The 13,565-nt window shown below is 46.2% G+C and overlaps 2 protein-coding genes across 2 annotated transcripts in view; one reads left to right on the forward strand and one right to left on the reverse strand.

Annotated features, from left to right (window-relative positions):
* Positions 1–2,067, forward strand: part of BAIAP2L1 (BAR/IMD domain containing adaptor protein 2 like 1) — a 34,130-nt gene extending 32,063 nt beyond the window's left edge. The window contains exon 14 of the mRNA XM_074552820.1: positions 140–2,067. Within this exon, the coding sequence (XP_074408921.1) occupies positions 140–215 (76 nt within the window). The 3' untranslated portion in view covers positions 216–2,067. The remainder of the gene's footprint in view (positions 1–139) is intronic.
* On the reverse strand, positions 1,816–11,512 carry BRI3 (brain protein I3). Its single transcript, XM_074552821.1, has 3 exons — positions 11,105–11,512; positions 9,492–9,606; positions 1,816–2,204 (listed from the first exon to the last, which is right to left on the reverse strand). Exons 1-3 carry the CDS (start codon positions 11,271–11,273, stop codon positions 2,072–2,074), a joined length of 417 nt encoding a protein of 138 aa, XP_074408922.1. The 5' UTR covers positions 11,274–11,512; the 3' UTR covers positions 1,816–2,071.
* Between the last annotated feature and the right edge of the window lie 2,053 nt (positions 11,513–13,565).

Below are 13,565 nucleotides of genomic sequence, written 5' to 3' on the forward strand. Positions count from 1 at the left end.
ATTCAAGTTAAACTAAGAGTTGCACAGAATCCCTGAGTCTCAGAACCATAACTTACTGTTTGACAGTGAAGGACCTGATGAATAAATTTGGGGTTGGATTGCAGAAAGCCTTCAAGTAACTTGATGCATTTCTTTTCAGTGGAGAAAACCCCTTTGCAACAGTGAAACTCAGACCCACAGTTACAAATGACAGATCAGCACCGATTATCCGATGAACACAAGGGTCAGACACAGCTGCTTCCTCCTCATCTACACCCCGTTTCAGCAATGACAATTACTATCTCAACTTGTCCTAAAAATTTATTTAAATGTAATTACTGTACAATAGACACATACTGGAATGGAGCTCTGATGTTTTTTAAACCTGTAGTTTCTCATGAGGTAATTGCTTTGGGCTAGTGTTTGAGCACTTGGGCTTGATTTTACAGTATGCCTTTTGTGTAGTAGGAATTGTGAAAATACTGGAGATAGTTTGGATACTCTAGTGAATCAGAATAAGTAATAGCTCAGAATCTTTGGCATTCATTACTTGGAAGCTGCAATGGTAAGTTCTAGAATATAAACCTGCATATGCCACCTAAAGAAGATAACAGTGATTTTTTTCAAACAGAAGAATGTAACAACAGCCTTATTCCAGAATAGAGAATTGCCTGTATAAATGATTATATGTTATTTTGTGTAAGAAAGATACCTTAGGTTATAAATAAATATTTATCCCCTTAAGAATAGACAACTTGTAATGCCTTGCTTAATGTTCATTACACAAATTTCAAATCAACAGAAACTCATCTGCAGTCTAATGTTATACTGTCAACACATTCTTCAGTGATAATTTTGTCTTTAAAAACTGCTGTCAAACTTAGTCTGATGAAAGGTCATAATAAAGCAGTGCCATGTTTTTCTCTCAAATGCCAATATAAAAATCTGCCTTTGAAGTTCCTCCATTACTGTAGCCTACCCAAAAAAAAACCAAAACAGCTTAAAGTTGAAAATTTTTAGTTAAGGAGCTGAGCAAAGGCCTGACTGCTGGTACAGTGCAGTAGCTGAGTTAAGTGAAACTGAGCTTTTAAACTTCAGCCAGAGCAGAATCCTTATTCTAAACCATTCTATTTTACACATGCACATTTCCTGCAGCATCCCCTGGCTCATTCCTTTAGTGGTGCCTACTTCTACTACTACAAACAGGGAATTCAAGTCATGTGAAATGCCTTTCAGTTACTTAATATCAAAAAATAGTATATGAGCATGTGCAGGCTGCTCTGACCCTGCCGTTCAAGTTCAAGGCCGAGGACAGTTTGCCAGAGCACCCTGCATGAGCACCCCCATCCCCTGTGAAGCAGCAGCTCCCCAGAGGGGCACCCCCACCTGAGCCCACCTCCTACAGCACAGGCAACTCAACCCAGCCTGTCTGAGCTTGCAATAATTCAGCACCAGAATTCAACAATCTAGGATGCAAAAGCCTTTACTCAGGGCAGCTCACGGTTGGCAGTGCCCCAGGCTCTTCCTGCTGCTGTCTGTGAACCAACAGCAGCCCCTGCATGAAGCACAACCCTCGCTAATTAAAACAGGGCTCTGATTGTGCGTTAATACTTGTGCCTGCACTGGGGGAGAGGAGCAGTTGCCACAGAGGTAACACTCACAGCACTTACAACACTTCCCTCAAATACCTGATGCCCTAAACATGTACAGTCTCAAACATCATTTATCATCAGCACAAGGATTCTGGCAAACATCCTTTGTTGTAGCTAGGATTACTACTCTCATTTCAGACTACACCAAACACGTCAGTAACATATTTAATAATCCAGCCACAAGTTGAGGATTGCAAAAGGAAAAGCAGTTTTATTTAGTTTTCAACAGGTGCCACTAAACATGGAAAACAAGTCAGGTTTTCATGTTTTGCAATGCACATGCTCAAAAAAGATTAAGTTTAAATTACATGCAAGAGACTAAATTCCTTCACACTTTACAAAACAGGTCTGAAGCAAATAAAATGATTGTACATGACATTTACATTAGAAAGAGTATGCTAACAGTTGTAGCTTCAGTAAGCACGTCCACATTCAGCCCCTCAGCCAAAAGCTGCCCCACAGTTGGGGCATCTTCTCTGCCTCAGTGCAAGGCAGAACAGAATCCCAATTGGAAAGAATACAATGGCACACAAAACACCAAGACAGGTGAAGGTGTCCTCCAACACGCCAACCCTGCAAAAAGGGAAAACAGACTCAGTCAAAGGACACTCAACAAGTTTGCCTTTAAATCACCACTCAGTGCTCTGGCAGTCACGAGAAACCACACCATTTAATAGAGCAAGATAAAGTACAAGGTTTGGAGTTTGTTCCTGGTTTTTACTTCTCAAAACTGATCTCTCTATACAACTGCAGAGGAACTGATTATTGATGTCACATGGCTCCAGCTGATTCCCAATTCCACGACCACACGGAAATTTGGTTTCAGCACAGTCCTATGACAGCAGAAATTCACCTCCATTTCAATCCCTGACTCCTTTCTGAAGTGCTGTATCTGAGCATCCCCCAAAATGAAGATAGACAGTAAACCAGAGAATTCAGACTTTAGAAATTTGTGCAGTTACATAAATAGTCAAGATTTGGAGTTTAGCAAAACACTGGAACAAGATGTATCCTCCTGGTACAGTGCAAGTCAAGGCAAACAGAGCTGAGTGACCCTGAAGTGCAGGCTGTGAGCAGGGTGCCAAGGCCAACAAGCTGCTGTTCCCTGGGAGCAGTCAGGGACAAGCTCTGGGATGTGTAAATAGAGCGAAGGAAGGAAGGCGCAGGCTCAAGAGACCATTTCCTTACAGCAACTGCCTGAACCTCTGCAACCTCATTAACCCTGGGAACCATCCCCCTCCCCTCAGCCACCAGCAGGAGCCAGGGGCTTTTCCAAGTGTTCTTGATATTCTGCTGCTTACACAAGTTCATATTCCCCTTAAGCTTTCCCTCACTTTAATGCACTTTATTTCTGTTTGCAGAGATAGAAGTTAACTCTGTGTCTGGTATAAAATAAAGGAACTGTCAGGTTACCATTGATCCCAGCAGTAGCTCTGGGATCATTTCATGTCCTCAGATAACATCCTTTTAAGGCAACTAAAAAACCACAGACCAAGTTCATATCACCACACAGATTTGAGTCTCAGCATAAAGTGTCCCACAGCTCAGAGCTGGGCAGCCTGTGCTGGACATTGTGGCTATTTTCACAAACTCAGCATAACACGAGCCATGGGGAGAGAACAGGAGGCTCTCCTGAAGGGCTGTGGAGCCTTGGGGAGAGAACAGCAGTACCTGCACTACTGAAACTCACTCTACAAAATGTGGCTCAGCTCTGGCAAAAAGGGTAAAGGGTCAGATCTGAATTCATGAGGAGTGCATCTTGAAGCAGAACACTTCTTCAGAGCTCATCTCTCACTGTTCTAATCTCTCAGGGCACAGAGATATCCAATTCAATATTCAAGTAATCTTGCATTGTTGTGGCAAAACAAAGTGCCTGCCCTGAGAGCTGGAGCTCAGGAAGTGCCATCTCCTGGAACCCTCTGCTACTGGAGCTGGAATGCAAAGAAATTCAGGACTGCTGGAACACACCAGTAACAGACACAGGGGCAAAAAGGACACTGCAGTGTCCAGCCAGAACCATCAGGTCTGGATGAAGCAGCTGAATTTGGCAATTTGCACTTGGGACATGCAGGAAATGCTGACCAGCCTCAGACCAAACAGAAAGCAGCAGCACAAGCTCAGGAGGTGAGGCCTCTGCTTCTCCCCAGGTTAACCCAGTAACACACTGGATGTATGGAGAGGTTCAGACACACTCTCAAGGTTTCTGAGTAATTCAAGATTCAGTTTTCACATTGCAACCCAAGGCAGGCAAAGCCCCTTTTCCAGGCATTTCAATGACATCACAAATAGCATTATTTGGAACCTGCACACAGCACATTACAGCTGTTGCATTTCCTGTTCTGCTGTTACACTAATGCCTTCTTTGCCTTTCACACACACTGAGCACTTCCCTCCTGCAGGCACCCAACTCCTGCTTCATTGCTGTTTTGAAATCCTCTCCTTGTCTCTTAATAATTCCATATTCAGTTCCTGCCCTGACACCTCCATTTGTGACAAGTAAGCCAGTGTGCTCAGTTAAGAGTATAAGCAGTCTATTGATGTGACCTTAAAGAATAAACACACTGATCAAACACAGAGGGATCAGTGGGGTACTGCTGGTCAGCCCCAGCAGTGATGGGCACAGCCCAACCCCTTCCAATCAACCTCCTCTTAATCAGCTTGCAGGGCCCAATTCCACTGGTCAGCACATGTCCTTGACACTTTAAACAGAATTTGTTTTAAACTCCCTTCCTCCTAAACAGAGTTACTCCCAAGTGTTCAGTGGTAGTGCAAACTACAACTAAAAATTTAAAAATTGCCATTCATATTCAACAGCAGGCCAGCAGCAGAGCAAGGCAGCTGCAGGGACACCCAGCAGAGCTGGGCCTGCCTGACCCCACACCTGATGTTTCTGAGCTCCTATCATGTCTGACAGTGATTACAGCATTAGCCACACAAACACTTCTTGGCTTCTGCTGATTTATGTCAGCACCTAATTTTAGATGAACACTTACCCAACCACTGCTTAGCCAGTTACTAAATTTAAAAAGAAAAAAAAAATACTTTTTATAAGGGAGATTATGGATATTTTTTGCTTGTATATCTTACCTGAGATGAGGAGCAATTAGAAACTCCATATTCAAACTGTGGATTCACCAACATAACCAAACATAAATTTTCTTCTACAGCATAAACCACATAAAAGCTGATTATAACTGCACCACTCCCACTCTAAAAATAAAGTGGAAAGGTTTATTTATACTGCAAGCAGCATCTTGCATTTAAGCAGTGACTGCAGCTGCCAACTCCATACAGTAAGGTCAATTATGCCCACTGACAAGTACTTGAAACCAAATTGTTTTTCAGATAACCCCCTTTTTTCAAAGTAACTCTCACATTAAGATCTTAAGTCAAATGCTCAGGATGAGAGGGCTGATAATGAGATCTGTGAACACAGCATTGGTCTGATTTAACACGTGCATTTTTAGACTTATCACTACATCACAGTATTTAAATGTGGGCTTATCAGCATTTTTTAGACCTTACAGATACATCCAAAGGGTCACCCCAGGTAATCAGAGACAGGCTGATTGTACCACAAGCTCTGCAAGACATGAAAAGAAACTGCTCTGAAGAAAACTGCTATCTATCCTGCACAAAGATCACTGACCAACCACCTGGAATTCTCACATCATATCCCATCTTCTGCCACAGAGGCTGGTTGAGTTTCAAAGTTTAGATTTGGATGGGAACATCAGAGCAGGGACAAGCATGGACTATAGCAGCTACACACTACATCTAAAGAATATTTACATGAAGTTTAAATAATAAACAACTATAGAAAGACTGTATCCTGAGCAGCCTTTTAGCAAAGCCAACACATCATTTGTGACTGAAATAATGGAAGACCAGAAGGTTGAAATTTGGAAGGACTTGATCATCTAAGTGCAATTTTTCTAGAGTCTATTTCCTCAGGAGATGTGTGTAATTGACAAAAACAAAATTTCAACTGAAACCTGAGAAGTTACAGCTTTATCAAGTCAAAAAAAACCCCAATAAATTAAAAAAAAAAAAAAACCACCACAACAACAAAACAGCACCTGTGGCAGGGAGAATGCTGGAAGACATCTCAGAATAAATACAATTTTAATTAAACTTGTTTCATCTTCCAGTTCAGGAAGAAGCTTCAGTGTTGCCATAATTTGAAACCCACTACACTGCTGGTCCAGCAGATGCACTGTAGCTGTCAGAAGTGAAAGCTGCAGCAGTGTGAGGTCTTTTCCTTTGCTCTTTCTCCCAGCTGAACAAAAAAACAATGATAAAAACCCAACAGGACCCACAACAGGCTCTCCCCCAGGTTTTGAGGGAACTGGCTTTTGCAGTCATCAGATCAAGAAAATGTTTTTGCAGTTTTTAAAAGGAACTTTCTTCTGTTAAATAACAGGAAAGAAAACATTCCTAGCAGTTAGTTATCGCCAACAACAAAAGACAGAGAAAAAGAAAATGAAAGTGGCCACAAGTAAAGCAGCCAGGCTGCATTCTCCAAGCTAAAAGGAGAATTCCACAGCAGGATATCTAAAGGCAGTGCCCGTAATGACTCAACTCACACTCAGGAACATAAAATAGTTTAAAAGCAGGACTTGGCTAAACCTTAAATGTCAACTAGAAGCCATAAAGCTGACAAGATTGTGCAACTCAGTTTAATTCCCTGTACATCAGGGCAGGGAGGAGAACACACACTGAGAAAACAGAATACAACCACCAAAGCCATTCTGAGAGTGCAGGGAAGGATGGAGCACATTAAAACCGGGGTCTGTAACTAAAAAGCAACACTGACCAGTGATGAATGAGCTCAACGTGAGGAACAGCTCCAAGCAAGAGCCAGGAGAGTCATCCCTCAGATGGCAGCAGTGCTTCAGAGGGAGAAGGGCAGGAATGCAATTACCAGTCACCACAGGCATATTACCAACTTCAGAGAGGCTACTGCTGGAGAAACTTTGTACTTTTTATGACTAAATACCATAAAAAAAGCCTAAAGATGGACTGTACTGGAGCCAGCTTATTAACTGCAAGAGCACTCGTGACTGCAGTAAAACAGACACCAATTCAAATAGGAAACCAGTACTGCATATTTCTCCTCAAGACCACATATTTTAAGCTGGAAATAGTTTTGATTTTAATCAGCACCACAAATACATAGGGCAACAGACTGCTTTGTATTTCTGATGGCAGAAATCCTTTTGATGGCCTTTAGGTTCCTCCATGAGTTAAATCATCCCACAGCCACACACAAGGCTCCTCCTGGTGTTTTAAAGCACATGGACATCTCTAACATTCATGCACCATCAAATCAGGAAAGTACCAGGACTACTGACCTGGTGTTGTCATCTCATTGCAGGGGTTCCGTGCTGTTGTCTCCTTATCACAAAGTTCCATACCTTCTGGTGTTTCCTCATGGGCAGCTCCTCACAGCACTGACTCTTTCTTCTCCACAAAGCAGCCACTGACTCCAGTTCCCTTCTCACCCAGCCACCCCACCCTTTTATAGCATCTTCTTCTCATTGCTTACAGCTGTGGCCTGGTAAACTCACACCTGTTCCTGATCTTTGATAATTGGCCCAGCTGCAACTCCTTAGGGGTAAGATTACTTTCCACACTATCTTTGTTTTCTTATACTCTACCCCCCTACAACCTGGCAGTTTATTAACAAAGTTTTTTATGTACCATTAATAGTTTTTAATATTTCTCAATGCCCCTTCAACATCTTTTCTGTTCAGGGCAGTATTCAGAGTGTAGCTGCACATTGCATTCATCATAAAATAGGTTTCCAGGACATGAAAGTAAACTAGAACTGTGTTTAAGGTCTTGAGAAGTCAAAGAGGATTGAGATTTTTCTCAATCAGGATAATTAGGAACTAACATTGTAATAGAGCAAAGGAGACTGACACACCATGACTAGATACAGTTACTCATCCTTGGGATTCCCTGATCCAGAATATTTCACAGTTCTCCTCACAATTTATTTTTTTCAAAGCCTAAAACAGAAACAAAGGATTCAAGAGTAAACTAGGATTTTGTAGAGAGTATTTTGCTTTAGAAAAGAGTCCAAAATGGGTACTTCCACCTGGGCATAGCTGATGACTTAAGAAAGCTACTCAAGTGAGATCAGTTAAAAACAACTAACAACAGACTGCTCATTTTCAAAAATTTGGCCAAAGTTATATATAATATGTGCAAATGATTGTTTAAGAAGTCTTTCCTGGACCATCCCAGGAGCCTCAAGCTGGTCTGAGTTCAGCAAGTGTTTGGACAACTCTCAGGCTCACAGTGGGATTCTTGGAGTCTCCTGTGCAGGGCCAGGAGTTGAATTACATGATCCTGATGGGTCCCTCCCAACTGAGCATATTCTATGGACTTCCAGAAAAAGAAAAAATTATAGCCACAAGAGCCTACCCATTTTAAGCTATTTCCAAGAGCAGTTCCCCAGTGAAATGCTTTGAGCTGTCATGGGGTCTGGGCCAGAAAACCTGTGTGTATAAATACCCTGCCTGCCTCTCTCCAAGCCATGCACAACATCTGCCCTTCTCCTGGCTGAGCTACAGCATCAGCATGTTGATGCAATCACTCAGGTGGCAGGATCTACCACATCCTCTGAACAGCTCAGCACTTGCTTTCCCCCAGTGTAAAACACACACCTCCTAGATCAATAGCTCCAGCTGGTACAGGTTTTTCAGCCTTAACTAGTGCCATTTCAACAGGCACCCGTTTTTACATAACACCACAGGATGCTTCTTATTTGAATCCACCTTTGAAGGCAGGTACTGACTCTCAGACAAACAGCAGCTTTACCACTTGGGTTACAGCCTGTGCCATATGACATCCTCTGTCACACTGCTCACACACCACACTGGAATCCCTTCAGCTACTCAGGCAGGTTCCCTGCACCTTCTGAAAGGCAAGGAAGGGCTCAGACCTGCAGAGGATCAAGTGCCTTCTTGCAAGGGTAACTCCTGTACACTTTAGCAGAGGGGATGAGCCTGCATTTGAGTCACAGCTGTGCCTGAGCTGCACCAGCAGCAATCCCTCTGCCTTCAGCCATGGCCAATACCCCAGGAAGAGGAGAACTGAGAAGTGAAAGGGACTACAGCTGACTTACAGCACTAGTGAGCAAACTGAGTGCCTCCTTCCTTTTTTATGGCTGTGATCTCCAAGGGGGAAGTTGTTCTCTTGCTGCAACTCCATGTAACAGCTGACCACTTTTTTCTGGTTTTCACCACTGCAGCAGACTGACATTTTTGGTCTGGTCTATCAATTTCTCTGCTCTTCTGCAGTTAAAGGACTTTTAGAGACCTTTTAAAGCTTTCAGCCAATACTGACAATCACTCTGCCCGGTTTTCCAAAGTTTGGACTGGGAATGGAACACACACCACAACAGCAGAAGTTCTTCCACAGTACTGCCAGAAAACCAGAAGTGACTATGATCAAAGATGACAGAGTTTCACAATAAAATCATACTACTCACCATCACCAGGCATAAACACAGCAGAAAGGACTTCCTGTCACGCTTTCCCCCAAGAACTGACCTGTTACATCTGTTACTGAAGTGCCATTTTGTTAAAAGTATCACTTACAGATCTTCCTCCATCTTAAAGAACAAACTCATGTTTGAAGTCTTGCATTATTTATAGCCCATGTCACGAGCCCACCAGGACAAGCTCACACTGCACAAACCAAAGCATTCCACTCCTGGATCTCAGTGCCTTTTCAGATAATGGTAATACACACAAAGAAAGGCTACTGAAGACCAAGGAACCATATGGATACCTCTATCTTAAATAACAAAACCCAAGACTGATTTTAATTCCTCAAGAGCCATTTTACCTGCAGGCAGGACAGCCACCAACGACTACCACAGAGGTGGTGGTGGCAGGCTGCTGGATGATGGTGTACGTGCTCGAGTAGTTTGGCTGTGATGTCGGTGGAGGAACAGCATACCCTAAAATAAGAAAAAAACCCCAATCACCACACAGAAGGCACACAGAACAATGATAATTTACAAGTATGACAACAAAACACAGAAAATAATAAACAGGAATGCAGTCTTGATTAAGCACTTTAGAAAAAGTCAGAACTGGAACACCTGGCACATCTAACAACAAAGCCACTTCATAAACCCAAGTATCAATTTAACCATCCCAAAAGGACACTGAGCTAATAATTAACTTCAAGATTTTGTTTCAGTGCTGCTGAGCACCCAGAAAAACTGTTTAAACAATGACCATAGCTTTCCCTTAGGATGTTATATATCAAGAACGCCCCACTCCAGCAGACAAATGATTTGAAACAGAATAAATCTTCCTCTAGTTTCAAGCTTTAATTCCATATAGTAAGTTTCTATCTGGAAAGCAAGGTAGGAGTGATAGCATGCAAGTAGAAAGAAATAGCATAGGAAAAAATTCCAACTTTCACAAAGTCCATGTTGTTAGCAAAAGAATGAGTAATTTTCATGGCTGTAGATAGAAGACAGAAGGCTTTAAATGCTTTATTAAAAGCTTTAAGTTATATCTTTAAAAAGCTTTTGAAATGGATGGTTAGATGCATGCAGTGTAATAAAGGCACAGTTTGCCCAGTTATAATCCATTTTGAGCTTATTTCCCGAGTTCTCAGACTTTCTTCAATCAAGTTATCTATCTGTGAAGTCTGGCAACCCCACTATTCAAACTGAAAATAACCACTAATACCTTATTACAGGAAAACAAGCTTTACGTTATCAACAGGAAAATCAATCTATAGCCTCAGGGTTCGGCTCAAAGACTGGGGTCTGTGTCTGCTGTGTAACTTCTGTAACTTTTGAAGCACTTCTCTTTCCTGAGAGGCTACTTCTTTCTCGGGCAGATGTTAGTATTAATTGTTAATGAAAGTACTGCACCTACTCACCTGCCTAAATCTCTCCCAGATTACTGAAGTGTATCAGAAAAACCAAACATTAACCAGAGTACAGCGGAGTGCAGGCAAAGAACAAGTTCGGGGTCTGTTTCGGTGCCAAGCACAGCTGTGGCTCTGCCTTTACTCCGAGGCAGAACAGCCGCGCGTGTGAGGAACGGCAGCGATCCCAGCCGGGATTTTGGGGCGAGCACAACACAAACACCTCACGGGCCCCGAGGGAAGGAGGGCAAAGGGAGATGGCGCTTCGGAACACCAGGATCCCGGCGCACCCGCCCCCTCCGAGCGGGGGAGCCGCGGCAGCCCCAGCGCCTCCCGGTGCCGGGAGCCGCACGCAGGAGCGGCCCGGAGCTCCCCGCTCCCACCGACCGCCCCAGCCCGGTTAGCGAGCCCGTGGCCCCGGGGCGCCCCAGCCCGGTCCCGGGAGCTGAGGGCTCTCCACAGCTGCCCCCCGCCCCAGCCAAGGGGCAGCGGGGCGCTCGGGCGCCCGCTCCGCACACCGGGGACTCCCCGCCCGCAGCCCTCCGGAGTCGGCGCCGCCCGTGACCCACCTGGGGCGGCCGCGGCGCCCGGGTAGGAGTACGGCGGGGGCGGCTGGAAGCCGGGCTGCGGGGCGGGGATGGCTCCGTAGTTGCCGTGCCCGTAGTCGTAGCCCGGCGCGCCCGGCGCGGCGGGGCTATAGGCGGGGGGCCGCTCCTGCAGCAGCGGTTTGCTGTCCATGCTGGGCCGGCGCTGCCTCGTCCCGCGGGGCCGACCAGGAAGCGGCGCCGGGCCCGGCGCGCGCCGGCCGCCCCGCCCCGCCCGAGGGCGCCGGAGCTCGGGGGCGGCGGCGGCGGCGTGAGGGGCCCGCGGCGGGGGGAGGGGACGGAGGCGGCCCCTCCCCAGCGGCGCGCGCGGAGCGGCGGCCCCGGTGCTGCGCTCGCGGCCGGTCACGAGGCCGCCGCGCCCCACGTGACGCCGCTCCCCGAGCGGCGCGCGGCGGCTCCGGCGGGCGGCGCAGGGAACCTTAAAGGCCTTAAAGGGGCCGCGCCCCGCCGGGACCGGCACCGGCACGGACTGACCCGCAGCCTTGTGCCCCGGGCAGCGGGGCCGTGAGCACGCTGCCCTAGCTGGGGGTACCGGGTTCTCCGCGCTCGGACACCGGTAGCAGCCGGCAGTGCCCGAGGTTCCGCTCAGCCCCCGCTCAGCACCGCTCCCGCCCGTACGCTCTCCCAGCCCTGTGCCCCGGGGTGAGCCTGCTCCCGCAGGGCGCCTGGCCCGGATCAGCCACAGGGCCCCTCCAGCCCGAGCCGTTCCGTGAAATGCCGTCCGTGCTGGAAGCCGGCGGGATGGGAACGGGGAGGATGAGGTTGGTTATCGCAGTGACTTCTGCAAACTCTCACATCGCCACTGCGAAGAGCCGCACGTGAGCGTGAACGGGAGAAGAGCTCCGGGATGGAGAAAACTCTGATGGTTCAAAGAAACACTAAAGTTAAGAAACAAACACTACAGGAAGGAAGAGGAAAGCAAAGGATGCTGCTGCCTCCTGTACTGCAAACTACAGGAATGAATTCAACAACATTTTCACCAGATTCATCTGCTTTCTGAAACTCACGTTCCTAATGTGGAAGCATTTCCAGCACCCAGGAAATGCTCCATAAATTCTTCTGCCATCTAGTTCCCATGGAAAACAACTAAAATCTTATTTCTACTAATAGTGGCCACAGGTTTGAGTACACATCAATTGTATCAGTCACATCCACTGAAAATCTTGCAAAGCAAATTTTCTAAGATCTAAACTGTATTTAGTCTGATAAATATGTTTTGCTACAATGATCAAATCATCAAAACACGACTAGAGAGCAAAAATTTTTCGTTGAGGTAGGCCCCAGTTTGTGCAAGGGACCAAACCACTGCAGTGAGTCAAATGTCTTGGGAGCTCAGCAGGAAACAACCCAGACCGGATAGCTTTGCTTCACATGGGAATCATTCTAGAGAATTTCATGGGTGCATCAATGCTCCAAACCACAACTCTCTGCACACCAAAACCATCTGAACCCACAGCCTACAGGACTAGAGCAAGGCAGACATATTCTCCTTAACCAGCAAGTAGAAACTCCTCAGGCAAGACTCACGAGAGATCAGCCAGTTCCTTTTGAGAAAGGTCTGCAATGCTTTTTCAGCTCCTGTACTGGCCTGCAAGACATATGAAGGTCTGGGATACTTTTGGTTCAGATATTTGGATGGACAGGCCTGAAAAGTCCTTGCCTATCTTGTTAGATGTTCTGCCTCACTTCAAAATGAAATGGCATCTGATGGCAAAAGCTGGGATGTACAAACAAGCAGTTTGAAAGGGAGGTTATTGTTTGTAGCAGGGCAAGTGGGTGATATCCTGCAATAAATGTTAAGCAGCGCCTTTGGTGATGCCCAGAGAGGGAGGATTGTTACTGTGCTCCTGCTGCATTGCCTTAGATCATGACAGGAAAGGCCTTCAATCCTTCCTTACACCTCGGGCAGGGCATTTACTGGTGGCAAAGGGCAACTCCAGGCAAAGGCTGGATTCCCTCACTCCGGCTGCAGCCACGGCTCACTCGGAGCAGCCGGACAGACGGACAGGCTCTGCCTGCACGAGCCCTTCCTCAGGGTCACAGCATCACGGAATGGGTCACACTGGAAGGGACCACAGTGGCTCATGGTTCAACCTTCTGGCTGAAGCAGGGTTGTTCTAGAGTGCATGGCACAGGACGGCATCCAGACAAGTCCTTGAGTATCTTCAGTGCAGGAAACTCCACATCTCTCTGGGCAAACAGTGACAGTGCTTGGTCATTGAACGGGAAAGTTGCTCTTCTTCATGTTCAGGTGGAACGTCCTGTATCGGTTTCTGCCCGCTGGTTCTCGTTCTATTGCCTGGCACCACCAAGCAGAGCCTCCTCCTGACAGCTCTTTCGATATTTCTGCACATGGGTGAGGTTCCCTCTCAGTCGTCTCTTCTCGAGGCCGAACAGGCCCAGCTCCCTCAGCCTTCCCTCACAT

This window comes from Zonotrichia albicollis, chromosome 16 (assembly GCF_047830755.1).
Source record: "Zonotrichia albicollis isolate bZonAlb1 chromosome 16, bZonAlb1.hap1, whole genome shotgun sequence".
Taxonomy (NCBI): domain Eukaryota; kingdom Metazoa; phylum Chordata; class Aves; order Passeriformes; family Passerellidae; genus Zonotrichia; species Zonotrichia albicollis.

Bases quoted from the DNA above. Each gene is read 5' to 3' on its own strand.
- BRI3 (XM_074552821.1), bottom strand. From the start codon at position 11,273: ATGGACAGCAAACCGCTGCTGCAGGAGCGGCCCCCCGCCTATAGCCCC. The intron at 9,607-11,104 runs GTGGGTCACGGG...TTCTTATTTTAG, and splicing joins GGGCGCCGCGGCCGCCCCAG to GGTATGCTGTTCCTCCACCG. The intron at 2,205-9,491 runs GTAAAATGGCTC...CCCTTTTTGCAG, and splicing joins GGTGGCTGTCCTGCCTGCAG to GGTTGGCGTGTTGGAGGACA.